Raw genomic sequence first — 19,207 nt, 5'->3', positions numbered from 1 at the left:
CCAGCAAATGCAGAGTCTTCATAAACATTCTCGAATCGATCTCTACCTCAAAACAAAATGTCAACTTCTCTTGTATGAGGATGTTATGCCAAGAAAAGGTCGTTTTTTATTACAACAACGGCTACGATATATGTGCCACCGACGGTTCCGTCGGACATAATGTATCTGGCTTCTCGGTCGTGAAACATCTATCTAAAACAGTACATCGAGTCAAAGTGGCGGAGGATCTTTCCTCAACTTTTATTGAGTTGCTCGCCATTCAACATGCTAGTAAGGTTGTAATCTCCGATGGTATCAGAAGATTTGTTATTTTTTCTGACAGCAGGTTAGCTATACTTCTAATAAATAAAAGAGATGCGGAGACTCAATATGTTTGATATTCATAAAATGTTGCATGTCAAGTGGTTGACTGTCACCTCGTTTGGGTACCTGGCCACTGCGGCCTGCGGCTTTTTTTTTAATGTAAACGCCGACCTTCATGCAGGGCGAGCTTGTGTTGATGGGACAATTTTGTCCATTAAATACACTCCCAATTAAGCAATTCGGACAATTCGCAACCACATCCTTCAACTGCTAAACGACGAAATTAAAGAGATCGCGCGCGTTAATCCAATCGCCTTTTCTATAAATTAAATCCCACATTTCAATTCAAATCCTTTTCTGTATCTTCTTTTAATTCCTGAGAAATCAAAATTCTCTATGGACTCATGAGTGGTCACACTTATGACAAAGTTTATTTAAAAATGAATCGTGCTATACCATGTGATGTTTGCAAAGTTTGCAATGTTGTTGAGTCTGCTGAGCATCTAATCTTCAGATGTCACAGGCTTGATGGCATTAGAGATTCCTTTAGCTTCTTCAAGTTATATGGCTGTCTCCTCGATCTTTTTGCAGCAAAAAATTTACGCCATTCCATTTTCCTTTTCTTTCTTTTTTTTTTTGCGTTCAATCATCTTCTATTACCATAGCATTCCTTTTCGTTTTCAGCCAAAGTTTGCAACACTGTTTGACTTTCAAGCACTCAACAAGCACAATTACGCACACACACAATTATACTTAACATGCTGGCTCCAGTTATTACTGCCGCCCTTTTTTTTTGTTACGTTTTGTACATAATTGTGACCAAAAATTACGACAGTTTATTATCTGGACATATAAGCCACAAATCTATTGACTTAGTCCATCTCCATTCAACATACCAAAAATATATATATATGTATATAAATGACGTTGTTTCAATTAGTTAATGAAAAATTGTATATGTATATTAGTTCAAACAATTTATCTATGAAATCAGCATTTCCCATCTAAAAGAGCAACATTTTTATCTACAAAAGCAGTATTTCTTATCTATAAAAGTGGTCGGAGAAACTAAAAATCTATTTTCGAGATTACAATTTACTTTGCTGCGTATTTCTTATGAAATGAGCCCAAAGCGCAAGAGAATCAAAAACGAATTTTGCAGAGTTCCCGCTCAGTGTGCTTTGAATACTAATAAGTGATGTAAATTTTTTACAGCGAGAGTTTGTGTGGAATAATATACGTACATACTGAAAAGAAAACTATTAACACATAATAAGTACTTTTACATATAATTAATTAAAGTATAAAATTAAATTACAATAAAAGCGAGCGTCTTAAAAGCAACAACAATAAAACAGCAATTAGTAGCAATATATTTAAGAAAAGTTAAAATTTACGCCTTTTAAATGCGTACGCACGGTATCTTTATCGCTTTCTTTACTGAAGTAGCAGTAGTATTTTTGCCTATATATTTGTTTCTTTCTTGTTGTGTGGTTGTGTTCGTAAAACTGATTTGTGCAGAGGTATCCGCGTGTTGCTTTTTCAAGTGCTTTGATGATTTCGTAAGAATATTTTCATTTTTCATTAGACTTTATCCTCGAATTCAGAAATAAGTGCGGAGAAGTAAAATAATTTTTGCAAATACAAGAGAAGGTCGCAACTGTATCCCATGTGCCTAAAAGGAAGTAAAAGCAATTGAATGGATAATAAACGAATTGCAGTTGTATTAAATGGAGAAAAGATGGATGCTGCAAATACTTCAAACGTGATACCGTCTGTTAATTCAGAATCTTCGTCTTCCACAAGTACAGTAACAGTAAACAAAAAGGAATTATCTTCATCGACTTCTGTGATAACATCTGTTGGCGTTGAGATTGTTGCTTCTTCTCCAACTAGTCGTTCAACATCAGATGCCATCCGTGGTCCTACGTCATGTCACAATTTAGAAACATCTCCACTTTCGACCCCTAAGAAAAGTACTCTCGATCCTGCAATGTTACAGTCCATTCACCAAAAACTCAGCACGCCAGGAAAAACGTGCGAGTTGCAATCATTGCATTTGGATCACGAGGGGGATGTAACAAATGTTAATTTCATCAAAGATCGTTATATAATTTATACTCAACCAGCCAAAGAAACAGTTCCTGCAAATTCAAATACACCAACGTACAGGCACTTAATTGACTTGACCACGAATTTAAAGTGCACAGATGTATTTTCAGGTGAACAATATCTATGCAAAATCATTAATGAACCACTTGATAAAGTTCAGAAGGCATATTTTGCGCTGCAGCATCAAAAAAATCAACAATGTCAAAGTTATCTTTACGGCCATCAACTTATCCGTCCTGTAAAGGATATTTTACCTTTAAATAATCAACGTACGTACGTGATTTTATCTTCAAAACTTGTCTATGAAGATCTGCATACATATATTAGAAATAAACGACGCCTGTGTGAGAAAGAAGCACGAGCGCTTTTTTATCAAATTTGCGAAACCGTGCGGACTTGTCATCACAACGGTGTTATATTACGCGATTTAAAATTGAAACGTTTTTATTTTGTTAATAATGCTAGGTAAGCAACAAAAAGTATAATTCTTGCAAAATATGGGTTTCATAGATGTGTTGTTGATACTGAAATATTCGACTTTAGCCAAACTGCAATCTTATTCTGAAAGTATAAACTTAATTAAATGTTAACGCTTTAAAATTATTTTATATTAATCTTGTGAAGTAGCATATAAATAGATAAGTAAAATACTAATAATCCTTCTCTTTTTCGAAATTTAATGATTTCTAAATTTATTTTTGTGATGATTCAAATATTTAAAAAATGTGGTTTTAATGTTATTTTTGCATATTTTTATCGAGGATGTATCCGCGTATACTGATTTTGTACATTGTCAATATCAAAATATGTATTGCATCATAGAAAATTGTGTATTGGTGTATGTATTTTTATAAGCTATTGAAATTTTTATCAATTGTATTATTCTAGCAACCGCTCCTATCGCTGAGTAGTAATACTGAATGACCTGTGTATACCTTCGTTTTGTATCGGCAGGCACACAAGTGTATGCATACATAAATTTTCAAGCAGATTTTTACATCACACATGTGCATGACTAGCTCGGCGTTGCTAATAACAACGTCCACAATTAAAAAAAAAGGAAATGAATTCGACTTGAGGGTTTATATATAAAATAACATTGAGCGCGCTCTCACATATATAGATATATATGTGTATAATGCAAGTACATATTTGTAATTTTGAAATTAACTGTTATATATATATATATATATATATATATATACATGCACACGGATATATAAAGATCAAAAAATTGTATTTGCTATCAACACAAAGTCACATTGAAAAAAATTTGGGGGTCAACTACGTTAGTACTTACAAAAGCTGCTATATGCAGCTGTACAGCTTATAGATTTTTTACGCACTGTACACGATCCTCATCTAATTTTTGTTTCTTCGAATATATTGGGGAAATATCACGTCCTTTATACTCTTTTTTGTTTTTTCTTTTTTTTTTTTTTTCGACAATAAATAATTGGTGTCTTTTATTTACCAACTGGTTTCCGAATAATTGTTTTCATTATGCCTCAGAAACAACGTTAAAAATATTTTTAGTTGCTGCGAAACAAGCACATAAATTTACTATTAAAAGAACTATATTCATCTTCAGATAAACTAGGCTTGTCACGCGTAGAGATACCTGTTGGTGCGTTAAAGTATGTACTCTTGATCAGTATGGATATTAGAATATATTAAGGCTTATTTATCTGCTTAATTGTGATAATTAAGTCTGATGTAGAAAAGGGAATTCGATTTCAAATTTAAATATTCTTTTTACTAGTTAAAATTAATGCCTTTTGTCGTTAAAGTGTTAAGCTTATTCTAAAAATTTTGTTACAAAAATCTTCACATATGTTTCGGAAATCAGATAAATCGAGCCGATGATTTATCGAAATTAAAAAGCGCTTATAAACGAAACTGAAAAATTACATCAGCCCGGCGTAATTCCCAATAAAGAAGTGATGACGATGGTGAGAAAACGTCTGTCCAATAACCAATTTTCTAGGGATGTATTATGCTTAATTTTGCAATCAAATACCGTAATTCTCTAAATACTTATACACATATAAAGTATATATATATATATATATATATATATATATATCTGGGAGCGATTGAATTAGTTTATTGAAAGCTTTCTTTCCATAACATCTGGTGGAATTCACACGGGAATTTGGAAATGGGTTGTCGACATGACAAGTTATTTTTTACTTGTTCAACATGTAGTCCTAAAATTCGCAAAAGTAAGTTTGTTATTCTTTTTTAAAACAGTCGGAAGACGTGTTTCTGATCAATTCACTGACGTATATTTGCTCGAAACAACTATAATAATCTATGATTTAAACAGTTCAAACTAATTGTGATTGTGGGCATGGAAGTGCCCATTTTTTGCATCATATGTCGACATCAATACTTGACGGTGGCAGGTAACTGACTTATTAATGCATTAAAATTCAGTATGTTTGTAATATTTTTCAAAACTCCTTTGAGTACATATAGGAGTTTCTCCCAGCGAAGTAGCAGAATTAATATATATGTATAGTTACTATTTTCTTTATTTTTTCATATGTCTTCGCAGCTGCAGAAAAATATACTTACTGTACACTCTTGCAAGATTATTAACGTCAGGGTCAGATCAAGATATATGCATTTCCCGTTTTTTTTGGTATCAAACTGTTTGAAACTGAGAAAATAAATATAAAGAATTGTTTGTTACTTATGTATTTTGGATTAAAAAAAATATTTTTTCTATTTGCTCTAGAACAATGCTCCAATATGAATCACTTGAAGGCTCGATGATTCTTCATAACCTGAATGATGATACTTTAAGCGACAAGATTGGGTGTCCCATGTACACGGCGCCCGAGTTACTTTGTCCCAACCCTACTTATCAAGGAAAACCAGCTGATATTTGGTCTCTCGGTGTAATACTGTATACTATGCTTGTTGGTCAATACCCTTTCTACGAGAAGGGTAATTGTAATCTCATCACCATTATTCGACATACTCAAGTTCAGATACCAAGCTATTTTACACATTCAGTGCGTAAACTTTTGCTGGGCTTATTATGTAAAGATTTTGTTAAACGTATGCCAGTTGATTATATCTTTCTCTCACCTTGGCTAAAAGAACAACGTCCCTTTTATATGTATATTCGTGTTGAAGAGGACTTCGTAGATGAGGACACCAATAAAACAGACCTGGATGATAATTGTGGCGTACGGCTATTAGATCATTCGAGTAAGGCGCTCAATAGCAATTGTGAATTATTCGCTGAAATGGGTTGATAGTTACATTTTCATTACAAAATAATAAAATTGCGACGACAAAACAAATGTGAGTATACTAAGTTAAACTCGCTGGCGCGATGACTTGGTTACATTCTTTTCTTTCGTCAAGAGATCATCGATATTTGCCTCATATGTGAAGAATGAGGAATTTAAGTCTCAAACGAATTTTTTGATTCCAAAATAAAAGTGAAGTATTTTATATCGTATACAAGGCAACACTACTACCACACTGCAAGTGTATGTAATATGATAAAATCATATGGACTAAAGCGTTTGTGATTCATGATATATGATAAGATAAAAGTGCCCGATATATTGTTAATATTTTTTACTTCTTTCAATACGTTTATATAGTACGAACGGTCTAAGTTTCAATGGCTAGATATTGCGAATTTTTTTCGCATTGCTAACCGTAATCGTATCAACTGCTGCATTTTTTCGTTACATATTTTATTTACAAAATCACTGAATAATTTTTTTTTATAGATAAATTTGTACAAAGTAATTTTTTGTTTGTTTTATAGCCCAGTTAATATATTAAGAGAATTCGATTACTTTACTCATTTATATTGTGCAATTCAATGGGGCTGCGCGATTGTGTCGAGCTATGAATGTTGGAATGGCAACTCTATATAGTGATCTGATTATGTTTATTGCTTTTTTTCTAATTGTATATTACGAAGAAACTTTTATTAGTTTTAATCCCTTTTTGAACAATAAAGCACGTTACTTTCCATTATGATGTAAATTATGGTGTTATGGGTAAAATAATAAACAGCGAACTTAAATAAGCAAAGTGCCAAGCTACGAGAATAAATTCGGAAGAAACAATTAGTACCGTTCTTGTCTCAATTTAACGTAATCCAAAAAAAAAAAAGAAAAAACATTTTCCATCGACATTGGTGGTTAATAACTTCCCAATTTGTTTTTAGACTTCCTCATTAGTAATAGCGAGAGCATTAATCGTGACAAGAAACAATTTGATTTTTTACCTGAACAATTAGCTCATATCAAACAAGTCGTTATGGATTACCGTCAGAAAATTAATATGGTTATAATATAATGTAATACCCGTACATAACTTCAGTTGCGATATATCAGTTACAAGAACCTGTGGCAAATGCTGGAGCGGCTGTGTTACCCGCAGTTATTAGTGTTTACACGTTCAAGACTTAGTGCGGTTGAGCATACTTGGCATACATGAGTACTATGTTCATAAAAGCATAACCCACGATACTGCGGTCGCTCCCTCTACATCTGTTTCCGCATTTGCTTCTACCCATTATCGTGTTACAACATTAGGAAACAACCATCTGATTGTTTGTTTATTTAAAAAAAAAAATTATAGCGTCTTGCGATAGATTTCTATAACAAAATATACTTGGATGCACACAAATTCACTATCATAAAAAGCGGTAGGAAATTGGGAAATCTAAAAGTTAGAATGTTCACGTGTAATCGTTAAAAAAATTCCGAATTTGAGTGAGGCGTTGATTGATTGCGGATCTCCATCAATTTAAATTGCATACTCGCCCTTTCTACTATTATACAAGGTGTAATTTTCCATGTTGAGTTTGAATACTTAAAATTCTACTTCGAAACATGCCTAATGCCCTATTAGTTCATTGTTAAACGCTTTTGAATTATTTTCGAAAGTTACTATTGAGCAATTAAATTAATACCGCTACCGTCCAGTCTTTCTTATTATCGTAAGCCAAATACATTGAGAACGCCCAGCTAAAGTTAAAGTGGAATATTTCCCAAGAAAACCCGTATTCGTTATTGTAGAAGAGCTACCAGGTATGACAATCCTAGTCACTGTTTTGTTGTTTACATTAGAATACCGTATATATCACGAGTAATATGACGGTAGCTGTGAGTATGTAAAAGAGAATTATCCTTTATTTACTTTGCAGCACCTACGAAAGCAGATTTGACGAAATGTGTTTACTGGAAAACAAGAATCGTCAAAGTCTAGAAAACAAAACAACTCTCTCTCAGTTTTTCCTCATCACGAGATTTATTCAAGGTTTTTAATTGTATCTATATAGGCCGTTTTTTTTTTAAGTTAAGGTTGTTTAGCATAGCCTTAAAGGGTAAATAATAGACAGATACAGGTAGATAGGATTATGGGTCAATCTTCATTTTCTGGGCTTTTTTAAATAGATTTTTGATAACTAATTCTTATACTCGAGATAATTAACTACTCCTCTTAGTGAGGTTGTGGTGTAACTTACCTTGGTATGTCGACTGTTAAAGTCGCGATCTTTTACGTACGCGCACGTTTAAGTACCGTTACGTTAGATAGGAATACATTTATGTCAATTAACTGTAACTTGAAAATAGTATATATCTTCTCTTTATAACAACTCCCTTTCACGAGATCCAGAAAGCGTTTGCCATAAAGCAATTCGAAAAATATGTTAAAACTAATCCCTTTAATTTATGGTAAAACTATACCAGTTTATACAGAACTTCGAATTTTCGATTATTGATTCGCTGGTTTGCAGAAGATTTGCTGATATTATAGTCGTTTAAAGCCATATTTGATGATGGCAGCTCTCGCCGCTTTCTGTTAACAGATGTTTGAAAAAGGAAAATGAATTGTATTAGTAAATAAAAAAAAACCTAATAAGAATTTCAAATACATTATGGAATTTACCGACTTGAACATTGATTGTCTGCTGAAAATTTTTAGTTTCTGTAGTGAATCCGATCTATTTAATTTATGTCGTGTGCACAGCTTTTTACGCAATGTGATCGAAATGCATATATTTCAACTTCAAAGTCTTGACTTGCTCATGTGTGGTCACCGCAATTTTCCAAAGATTATAGACAGGTAGGAGAGAGTTTTTGTGAGCAATGGAAAACCATTCATCAATATTTGTGTGATATATTAGAACCCATATTATTATGTCGTTCGAGGATCGTGTGAAGGTCGCAGCAAACTGGCTAAGTGGACGGTATAGAGAGCAGCAGTATTTTCGCCGTTCGAAAATGTTTGCAACAAAGTTAGTCTTAGAACGAGACTGGCTTTATCTGACATTTGGATGCTACCTAAGTAAACATCGGCGTCTTAAAATTGAACCACTCCAGCGTCGCTATTTTTGTGAAATTACTACCGGGAATAAAGCGGATTTAGCTGATTTCGTGAAGAGAAACGATACTATTTTCGCGGGGCGCGTTTCTGGCAGTTGTTTCATATACGAAGAAGAGTACGCTACAGAGCAACAGCTCCACAATCCAAAAGAATATTTGCGGTGCGTAAACTTTTTTGGCGGAATATACGCTACAAGTACAGACAATTGTTCCAGATTATGGCAGAGGACAGAAGAACTTGGTTTACTACACCTAGATCAAATCATGGAATTCAATGAATCGTTTAAAGCTTTGCAATTCAATACTGATGGTAAAAAATTATATGGTGGAATGTACACATCAGTCAATAGGCGTGCTCTGCGTGAAATCGACATGGAAAGGTCTGTAGGGTTAAAATTACGTCTTCTTATTTTTCATAACATATAGACGATTTCACTTACAGTGAGTTTCAAAGAATTTTGAATTCTAAAACCATATCAGTATATGATCTTAAATTAAAAGATGACAACATAATATTTACGGCTAATTTCGACACAAGTTTCCGTTTATACGATCGGCGTACGGATAAGGACGAATGCGTTTGGGAAGATCCCTTCGACTCATCATTTTATTGCTTAGATTATGACGGTCTTTATGCAGTACTTTGCGGAACTAAATACCATAGTCGAGTTAATCTTTACGACATCAGAGTCCCTAACAAGTATATGCAATTATATTTCCCTCGCGTGGAGCCTAGACGGCGGGACGATCTCAAATCATCGCCAGTGTATAGTCTTGCCTGTGATAGCCGTTATCTATTCATAGCTACAGATCGCACTTTACACGTTTTAGATTTCAAGGTTAGCTGCGCGGCTACAAAAGATTATCGCAATATATTTCAAGAAATGTACCGAATATGAAAGCAGATCAACCCTGATGACAAATTCTAAAACTACTCTGGGAACGTGTTGAATTAAGTACAGTTGTCAAATACACTTTGTTCAAGTCTCGAGAAACTTCCCGCAAGGTAAAAAAAAAGTAAACTAAAATAAAGTTTTTTTCGAAATTTTTTTTTTTGTAACTTCTAGGATTTTCTTTTTTAAGTCTTTTAGTAGTTTTCGAATTTGACAAGGTGCTGAAAGATGTTTTATAACCAACTCTCAAAAAATATTTTTGAACCATACGAATATGTTTTAGAAAAATTTTGTAAAGAATCCTACTTTTTATTTGTTAAATTTTGCCTTTCATATTGTGGAATGTTCTATTAAACGGCTTTTGTATAATTTTTTGAAGATAATAGAAAAAAAAAAGTAATTTCAAAAATTAACGTATTATCTGGATACTTGTTGAGATTAATGCTATCAGAAGTTTTTTTTGGAAATTTGTTAAATGAATAACTTTCTATAAAGATATGTAAGGAGCGTTTTGTTTCCTTACTGGTAACAAGTCCGCCCAAATACTTGCCAAAAACAGTCAGTCTGGGTTGTCCGTCCGCACGAGAGAAGGAATACCACTTAAAGATCTCCTTTCTCTACGTCAGCACAGATCAGCCGTCTTCCGCACACACCGTGCAAGCCAATGTTTATAAGACGACGTAAGAAGAGAAATTATATATGCCACTTACTACATATTACAGCTTCAGAGAATATACCTAGCTAGGAAACGTATACAAACGTTTGAACCGCATACGAATGTACAACTTTGTAAAATATAGGAATCAAATGCATAAACTCGCTAAAATGTACACCAATGTACAAACTTTAAACTAAAAGGAACACAAATGCACAAACGTTGTAAAATAGATAAACCGTACAAAACATCCAAATGTATAAATCGCCATAAAAGGAAAATGTATTCAAAATTATAAACGCAAACATATCCAAACATGCATAAGCACATGAATGCATACTCGGCGTTATAAAAGCATACGATAGCAATAGGATAGTCATAAGTTATACATGAAGGTTCTGAAAAACCATGCATTGTACATAACAGGTAATAAGTCACACGAGTTGGTGCGTAAGGTAGTATTAGCGCTAAGATATATATAAGAGAAGTATCTTCATACAAGTCGGAGCTGAGGTTATAATATAGAGGCAGGCAAACCTGCTCGATCAAACCTAAAATAGCATACGCCAACTTAGATGGATAAGAATATCATCGCATACACATGGAAGTGAGTATAGCCTAGAACATACATGTAACGGGATAGCGATGGTGATCGCGACTATAAAAGAGCGTGTCGCACTACGCTTAGCCTTTCAATTGTGTCATAGCAGCCGAAGGTAAGCGGTCAAGGACTTAACTGGTTAACTTTTACTGACAGGGTTTTTATTGACCATTACGGATAGGGGATGACAGGTGTGGCTTCGCGGTCATCCCTGAATAACCAATGAACACTCAAGTCTTGCGAGGTGAATCGGTTAGGAACTGAAGTGGGGCACTGTAGGCCCAGGTTGGTTACTATGACACTCGCGGCGTGCTCTTCTCTTTACAGAATCTCGCGGTACGGAAACGTGAACGAGAAAGTCCAGTAATAATCGGGAATGAATAAGAAGTACTAAAACGTTAAGGTCGCATCACCACGCTGGTTTTTCCTTCCTACGTCTCTTAAAATTCGCTTGAATATTATAATCTCCCCGTAAATAAGTAAATAGCAACTAAGAACAAACTCGAAAGTCCAAGTAAATTTTATTCTATAAATTGTCTTGGAAAGAGTCCTGGATTGGCTGAGTATACCGTGCCCAAGAAGACCCGTTACAGATATTTTAAATGTTCTTAGGATTTTTTGAATGAAACGCCCTACGCCAAACAGTATTTCCAAAAGAATCGTCTTGTCCAGTGAATTTTCGATTCAAAAATGAACTTATTACCCTAAATTAAAGTTTTAGATTAAGTTTAAGATTAATTACGATTGGTAATTAATACAGCTTACACAAATTATTTGATAGTTAAATAACAACAGTTATACCATAATGTTGTTTTCACAAGTTTACCTTGAGTGAAATATTTTTATACTTTCCAATCCAGTTCGATAGTAAATGGTCAACACATAATGCCCAATCTAAGTTTTAGTTAAGATCTGTTAGTTATACTAGAAAAGTAATAAATCTATACAAAGACCTATAGTAGAAATCATACAATTTTAAAAGGTTTCGTTTTATTATGAATTTTTATAATTAAATGTACGTAGCTTTTTCTCCCATGTTGAAAATATAAGTAAATTTGTTTTACGCTAAAGAACTCTAAGAGTAGATTCGCAACATGCCCGTATAAATTTCATACTCGTTTTGACTATCGCTGTATTATGCGAGAAAGCAAAGACAATTACAGACGCTGTTGAAGATTTGTAACGGAATTTGTGCATGGACGCGGTCATTTTGGGAGAGGATTAGGTGTATTTAGACTATAAAAGTTAAAAGAAAAAAAGCGAAAACAAACAGAAGAATAAATTAAGACCGAGTGGTTTCGCCTTTGGAATCCAAGTCATACAAATGCTACAAAAAAGGGCATTTTACGAAAAAAAATTCGATGACAAACAGTAGGCTTCATTCGACGTCTCAGTTAATTGATAGATTTTTAATATGCATTTTGTCAACCGTCACTTATATATATGTACCCAAACCAAATCGTTTAAATGATATTACTACAAAATATATTGGCCCGTTTTGAATGTGCATTTTGTTTCGGAAGCACCAAAATTGTGCTACAGTCCCTTCCATGACATAGGAAATTTACTTTCGATTGCATTGAAAGCGAATTTATATAAACTGCACCATCAACTTACAAGAATAAGTGTTATAATCAATTAAAAAAAAAAAATTCTTATTTTTAAACGAAATAATAGGTTTCATTACGCCTTGTAACTATCTTTGGGGAGCCGACTGCGAAAAAAGTGCTGACGGCGGTGGATTATTCACTGCAGTTTTATCGGAAGTTTCATTAAGAGCTGCAGCTATTTCCCCATTAAATTGTAACAAACAACCTAGAGCTCCAAAATAACCTTCGTGTTCCAAAAATAAACCTTTGAGCGTCCCATTTGACCAGAATTCCATGGCGTACGCTAGCAATTTCATAGCAATCGGGTTAACTCGTAAAAAGTTTCCAACAAATACAACCTGAAAAACATTTGTGTTACAATAATTTAGGGAGATTTAAAACATATATCATACTTTATCCATTTTCTCATTGAGAGCACACATGCGGGCAATTAAACCAATGTTATTGGTAATAGTAACTAAAGTCGCGTTCGCAAGATCTTCGCGCGAAACCGATGCACGTTTATCTCTGATGTGCATTTGACCAAAACTACATGAAAGCAAGGTAATAAGATTTTTAAGAATTTATCTAAAATATGTTTACCTAGAAGCTACTAAATCACCCGTCAAACCGAAACGATCGTAATCACCGCCGTAGATATCACGCACTAGTTTATCTACTTTTCGGTTATCGCCTTTAGTGGCTAACTGTATTGCTTCTTCAAATGTATTGCAGCCAGTCAGAAGGCAACACAAACCCAAAAATGTACCACCACCCAAACTAGAAATGCATTCAAGTTTTTTATTTAAATTTAAATTTACATCTTTTACATTTTACCTTGTACCGGAGACGCGTTTGTAATTATCGGGTCCATAAACGGCCAATATTGATACGCCAGATCCAACATTTACCAAAATGAACGGATACGGTTGGGAGAAATCGTAAACTCGCTTCTCACTTTTTCTGCAATAAAAATATACGAACAAAACGTCGATGTAGTGAAATGTTTTCACACTCTCAAAACTTACGTTATGTCTCGAGCATTTTCGTAATAATAACATTCCGTCCGGTTTTGAACTTCGGAAAACAAAATACCTTTGATCAACGTATCTAGTTCATCGAATTTCGCCAATTTCATATTCACTTGCTTAAACATAGAATAAACTATATATGTTTCTCTAAATCTATAAATACTGAATTTGAATATAAGCATACCTCACGAAAATCATTTTCAAATTTAAATGCCCCTCCGCCTGTCGCGCATACTGTTGTCACCAATTCCGCCATGCCTTTTTGTTTTGCTAATGATAGAAAATTACCCATATCTGTTGTTTGAAATCGTATGAAATGCAGGGACCCACGGCGCTGTCGTATTTCCACGTTATCCATCTAAAAATTTTTTCTTAAGTATACAGTTTCTAGGGCTGCAGATGTGAACATTAAACATTTTGAAAATGAAATTATTTTCTGTAATTGTTAAGATTTTCAATTACATTTATTAAGCTAACAATGGGAGGCGAATGTTACATTGATCGACCCACTCGTGAGCTCGTAAAACAGGAAAAGTTTCTCCTATATTCTTCATAAATTTGATTTGGTTACAGGTCTGATGAAAGGAGCAATTGAACAACAAGGGTGGACAACTTTTTTCATTAACGGACCAAAATTTTAATTTTCATATTGCGACGGGGCCAGAACCGTGTTGTGCTATTATCAAGAAAGCAGCATCCTGCATTAATTTTTATATCACATTTATATTTGATAGCTGCACAGTTGAGACGGCATTGACGATAGTTCATTTGCAGGTTGTTCATGCCTAATATATGTTATGGTTCATTTGCAAATGTTTACGTTTGCCGTTATGCTTATATAACTACTTGAACATGGTGGTGTCATATATCGGTAAACAAAAATGTTTTTGTTTTCTTTTTTAAAATCCAATGAAAAGGGTAAGTAAACCTCCATTAACTTTTATGATCGCAAAAATTGGTGTAGAGAGACAAAATTTCAACTTTTATGCTCTGGGTAGATATGAACAATATAGGTTTTGGAACGGATATAAACGCATGGAAATTTGCCAAATGTAACTTACGACTTATTGGGTGAGCATGGCTCATATAATTACGATAGAAATTATATCGAATTTTTCTTTCTTTTCTTATCTGCAATGTGGATAAATAAAACGCATTACCCCGTTAACTTTGAAAAAATTATTCAAAATAATTTAACATAATTGTTACATACAGACAAAGATTTATAACAACAATTTTGAAAGAAATATTGCAGACTTGAAAAAACACGTCATTTCTTATGACTATATTTGAAGTTCGGCTGAAAAAAAAATTTGCGAAGAACTTATACTTTCAAATAACAAATACATAAATATGAAAAACATTTGAACGATATGAAATGATTAATTAAGACAAAATGACTCGATCGAAACGGGGCAGAAAACACATATAAATAGCACATATTTCCCCGTTAGCATAAAGATCAAAATTTATTACAAAATTTCCTCTCATTTTAGAACATAATTGAAGAAAGTGCCATTTTTCTTATCCATGGCTTGATGCCCTATTTGTAAAATATACATATACATTTTTGTTAATATAAATAATTTGGCAATAATTAGCCATCTATGGAAAATATCTGCCACGTAAGTAAAAAATTTGTATATTTGTATAGTAAATAAAAGATTTCGATTAATAATTATCATGTGATTGACGTATGGGTGCTGTAATACAAGTACGGGCAAACAAACAGAGAACAGCCGTAACTCATTATTAAACAAAAAAAAAATTACAAATTCATTTCGGTAATACTATATACATTCGACTTGACGACAGAATAAACAGAATAGAGCAAACAAGAATGGCATTCGCTACTCGATCGAAGTCGAAATTCGGTTACCCACCATTCAAGCTATGGGTGGGTTGCAAGACGAATGTATATTTTGTTTAATTTTACTTTGTAAGAAATAGTATAAAAGGAACGAAGCGGAAAAACAAGGACAAGAAAAAAACGGATTTAAAATATTTAATAATGGAAGCACATTTAGCTACATTTATACGTGTGCGAATAGGTTGGTTGTGCGATTTTTTTAATCTTTAGCACTAGCTAAGATTGATTCATCTCTCGTTTACATACCTGTAAATGAGTATCACGGTGGCCTGTTTTACCATAAGCAGAATTCTTTGTTAAATAACGTCGAATACTTCGTAAGCTTTCCGCTTCTTGATCTTGTTCGTCAGGCGTAATATCCTTAGGTTCAAAATACACAAGTTTTGTTAGAGTGCCACCAATATCCATTCCAAACCAAGGCATTGCTATAATTAAAATTAAAAACATATTTATATGTGTGTATATATAATGTAATTTGTGTAAGGTCTTTGAAATAGATTTTGTACTTTGTTTGGTACTGCATATTTCATCCCATTTGCATATTCTGGATTAAAAACGCTCATAATTTACTTAATTCAATGCTTATTATATATATATATATATATATATTTTTTTTTTTTGTTTTCTAAAGTTTCATTACATTATAAGAATGAAAAATAGTTGATTCATGTAAAAAGAATTTCATATTGTCGCTTGCGTTTTAATTAACTTACACATGAGAAGTTCATCCTCTATCACAGCAGACGCTTTAGTGCGTATTTCATGTTCTAATTGTTGTCTTGTATTAGGAAAAACGTTTATTTCCACCATATTACCTTTGTATTTACTTTCTTTAGCAATTTTAGTTTCTGAGTTGTTTTTTTCGGGATTTACAATTTTTAGGGAAGGCCGTAAAAATTTACGTTTACTATTATTATTATAATGTACTGCTGCTAGACCATTGGGTTTTTTTCCAATTCCGTTTATATTACCGCTGACTGCTTGAAATTTGTAGTTTTTCAGATTAAAAGTTGAGTGATTACACGTTCGTACCTTCATTTCAGTAAGTTTAGTAAAATTACTTGAAGAAAATTAAAACTTTTATTAATTTAATGTTTAATGTTTCATTTAAAGATTGCTTGTCGAATACAATATAAAAATCGCTTGAGCTCTTAATCGTGAAATAATTTGACGGGGTGAAAAATAAGAAATAAAAAACAAGAAATTGTAATTAACAAAAAAGAAAAACAAAAAATAGATGTGTAACGATAGGCAAATGAGAAACTGACTGAAAGAGTTTTACTGAAAGCAAGTTCTACTTAAGACCTATAGCAGTTGATTGTTACAACTCGCAAAATTTACATTGCGCTGATAATGTATATTAAATTTAATCTAAATTTAAGGAAGTGGCAATAAATGTATTGTTTTGTTTTTTCTTCCTCGAGAGAGTTTTACTGTAATATTTGCATATGCTAATGAAAAATAGAAAAAAAAGAGTCAATAGTCTATACAATCTGAGTATTGAGAATATTGATATTGAGAATAATTGATCGTATAATTTGCGAAAATATTTGAACGACGGTTTTGTAACGATTACTTCGAACCCACGTTCAGGTCGCGATTACTGTAACATGATCAGTTAGTTCTTGAAATGTAAAGCACTATCGCACGGGTCAGTGTGCGCATAAATATTGCACCTATCCAGTAATCCAGCGATATGATATACCTTTATAACTATATGTTCATTATTATTTTATACAACAGCATTTCGCACTGTGGTCTAACTTACTTACTTAATTACGTGTCGTTTTGAAAGATTAATGAGTGAACTCTTAAGAGTGATTTAGCTGATATTCGTCATATTCGTCAGATTTGAAATTTAGTGTCTTAAACAAGTTGAGATCCCAAACTAAGATGTAAAGAAATGATCAGTTTTTTAATAATCACGCGCGGGTGTCAGGTTAAACTAATTTTAGAATTTCAGAGAGTTAAAGAAAAAAAGTAGGGTTAAGTTTATTTGCTATATAAGGATCTAACAATAGGCTGATGAATATGCTTAAATTGTCTACGTTATCCGTGCTGATCAAGAATATAAATACTTTATAGCTTTTCTAATACGGGACAAAGTTTTTACTATAAATTCGTCATATTTCTGTTGCAAGCGGCAGGTAGTCATATAAGACTATAATTAAATATTTATTACAAATTTATTAATTCATACATTCTGCACAATGAACAGTTAGAACTGTTGCCATCATTTTACTGACATACTTACAATCACTAAAACCCTAGTTAATATGACACACATTCTTTATCTATTCCAAGATATACGCAATGTCCTTGTTTCTAAGTTTCTCTTTTTTATTATTATTGCTAATCTTAATTACTGAGATATTTCTACTAAGCTGATCAAATTTTATATGTATTTGCAAAATATTTTATTGGATATGGCCTGATCGAGTGATGGCTTTCAAAAAAGAAAAAATTATAACCGAACAAGCAGATATGTTTAAAAAATTTGTATGTTTAAAAATATTTTCTTCTGTGTTTTCATGTGTTCTCAAGAACACATGTATATTGCATCTTATAAAAGTTTAAAGACTATGTTTGATACATGAACACTAGCTACATTTTCATGGAACAGTTTTCATGAAATCCGAATTACTCTTCAAAATTACAAAGTTAATATGATCTATGTTATTGGCAGCATACGATATAGAAAAGACAAAAACTAGTTTTTGTGAACGCCGTATTAACAATAACGTAGGAAGAAGATACTTCAATGTGCACTGGATTCAACAAATAAGTGATTATGTATACATATTTTCGCGCTCTGTTTATTTCTAAATTTTTACGAAATGTTGCAACATGTGTGATTATTTTTTACTTCGATTTTTTCCCGTTCGATTATAAATTAATTTCCCATATTTTGCTCTATTATATTATTTGATCATCATTGTGATCATATATGTATTTTACCCTCGATTGGTACGACTTGAAAGTGGAAATATTTTATAATATATTTTTATAGAGAAGTAAACAAAATTTTCTCACACACTTACCCTTGGCTAGTTGCTGTTTTGAATCTTCTTGCATTGTGTCACCTTATTTATATTTCCTTTCCGGCAAGTCTGATTAGTGGACAATTAGTGAATTACTGCATTTACAATAATATATGAATTGGCGTTTACCTTAGACAATCACAAGTAAAACTTAAGTGCTAGCAAAAGGCAACATTAACGATGTGGAGAATAAGATGTTTGGAATGTTTGCAAATCCAATCGTTCTGCTGTGATATTATCTTTCGTCCACGTGTTATATTCTTTATTTGTAATTTTAAAATCTTTTGTTTATTACATTCATTATAATATCAGTTTAATAATTGAATAAATATTCGTATCCCTAATTCCAATTGTAAAAATATCATTAACTCTAATTCTTTCTTTTTACGCAGCTACTTTTCCATTTTCAGATACACTTTCATCTATAATTATGCAGCGCATTCTTTAGAAAATTATTCTTCTTCTTCTCCCTGAGTGTTCAGCTGTTGATAAAAAAAACCACTATTTTGTGTGTATAGATTTTGTTACTGTAAAAGTAGTATCGTATGTGTTTATAGGTGAATATTCTAATTTTTGTTTACATTCCCTAGAAATGTCGCTAGCTCGTTTATTTATCATAATTTTTATGTATATAAACGTACAAGTAGTACACATAGCTATTTCGAATTTTATAAAATGAACAAAAGTAAATTATAATAATAATATTGCATATTCTTTAAAGCTTATAATGACAATATAAGC

The 19,207-nt window shown here is 32.7% G+C and overlaps 3 protein-coding genes across 7 annotated transcripts; 2 read left to right on the top strand and 1 right to left on the bottom strand.

The window, feature by feature from the left end:
- Positions 1-1,623: 1,623 nt before the first annotated feature.
- LOC119638005 (tribbles) lies at positions 1,624-8,147 on the top strand. 3 transcript variants are annotated; one of them, XR_005247365.1, is made up of 3 exons: positions 1,624-2,880; positions 5,159-6,449; positions 8,077-8,147. XR_005247365.1 is itself a non-coding variant. In XM_038034518.1 (3 exons), the coding sequence occupies exons 1-2, from the start codon at positions 2,003-2,005 to the stop codon at positions 5,682-5,684; spliced, it is 1,404 nt and encodes a 467-aa protein (XP_037890446.1). In that variant the 5' UTR covers positions 1,624-2,002; the 3' UTR covers positions 5,685-5,733; positions 5,797-7,725. The 3 variants fall into 3 exon arrangements, 2 of the variants coding, with proteins under 2 accessions (XP_037890446.1, XP_037890445.1); XM_038034518.1 differs by lacking the exon at positions 8,077-8,147 and having other exon boundaries at positions 5,159-5,733; positions 5,797-7,725; XM_038034517.1 differs by lacking the exon at positions 8,077-8,147 and having other exon boundaries at positions 5,159-7,725.
- A 91-nt stretch (positions 8,148-8,238) lies between these two features.
- LOC119638006 (F-box/WD repeat-containing protein 4) lies at positions 8,239-12,587 on the top strand. 2 transcript variants are annotated; one of them, XR_005247366.1, is made up of 4 exons: positions 8,239-8,526; positions 8,588-9,166; positions 9,229-9,792; positions 9,854-12,587. XR_005247366.1 is itself a non-coding variant. In XM_038034519.1 (3 exons), exons 1-3 carry the CDS (start codon positions 8,339-8,341, stop codon positions 9,683-9,685), a joined length of 1,224 nt encoding a protein of 407 aa, XP_037890447.1. In that variant the 5' UTR covers positions 8,239-8,338; the 3' UTR covers positions 9,686-12,587. The 2 variants fall into 2 exon arrangements, 1 of the variants encoding a protein (XP_037890447.1); XM_038034519.1 differs by having other exon boundaries at positions 9,229-12,587.
- Positions 12,510-19,002, bottom strand: LOC119638004 (pantothenate kinase 3). 2 transcript variants are annotated; one of them, XM_038034516.1, is made up of 9 exons: positions 18,596-19,002; positions 18,467-18,535; positions 15,672-15,850; positions 13,740-13,913; positions 13,553-13,671; positions 13,362-13,487; positions 13,128-13,304; positions 12,938-13,073; positions 12,510-12,883 (listed from the first exon to the last, which is right to left on the bottom strand). In XM_038034516.1, exons 2-9 carry the CDS (start codon positions 18,498-18,500, stop codon positions 12,632-12,634), a joined length of 1,197 nt encoding a protein of 398 aa, XP_037890444.1. In that variant the 5' UTR covers positions 18,501-18,535; positions 18,596-19,002; the 3' UTR covers positions 12,510-12,631. The 2 variants fall into 2 exon arrangements, with proteins under 2 accessions (XP_037890444.1, XP_037890443.1); XM_038034515.1 differs by lacking the exons at positions 18,467-18,535; positions 18,596-19,002 and adding an exon at positions 16,139-16,699.
- Between the last annotated feature and the right edge of the window lie 205 nt (positions 19,003-19,207).

Source organism: Glossina fuscipes, unplaced genomic scaffold (genome assembly GCF_014805625.2).
Source record: "Glossina fuscipes isolate IAEA_lab_2018 unplaced genomic scaffold, Yale_Gfus_2 61, whole genome shotgun sequence".
Lineage (NCBI taxonomy): Eukaryota > Metazoa > Arthropoda > Insecta > Diptera > Glossinidae > Glossina > Glossina fuscipes.
Note: the sequence above shows the minus strand (reverse complement) of the source record. Positions and strands in the feature narration are given on the sequence as shown.

Bases quoted from the DNA above. Each gene is read 5' to 3' on its own strand.
- LOC119638005 (XM_038034518.1), top strand. From the start codon at position 2,003: ATGGATAATAAACGAATTGCAGTTGTATTAAATGGAGAAAAGATGGAT. The intron at 2,881-5,158 runs GTAAGCAACAAA...TATTTGCTCTAG, and splicing joins TATTTTGTTAATAATGCTAG to AACAATGCTCCAATATGAAT.
- LOC119638006 (XM_038034519.1), top strand. From the start codon at position 8,339: ATGGAATTTACCGACTTGAACATTGATTGTCTGCTGAAAATTTTTAGT. The intron at 8,527-8,587 runs GTAGGAGAGAGT...GTGATATATTAG, and splicing joins TTTCCAAAGATTATAGACAG to AACCCATATTATTATGTCGT. The intron at 9,167-9,228 runs GTCTGTAGGGTT...TTTCACTTACAG, and splicing joins CGTGAAATCGACATGGAAAG to TGAGTTTCAAAGAATTTTGA.
- LOC119638004 (XM_038034515.1), bottom strand. From the start codon at position 16,463: ATGAAGGTACGAACGTGTAATCACTCAACTTTTAATCTGAAAAACTAC. The intron at 13,672-13,739 runs GTATGCTTATAT...TCTATGTTTAAG, and splicing joins TTGAAAATGATTTTCGTGAG to CAAGTGAATATGAAATTGGC. The intron at 13,305-13,361 runs GTAAAATGTAAA...ATGCATTTCTAG, and splicing joins AAACGCGTCTCCGGTACAAG to TTTGGGTGGTGGTACATTTT.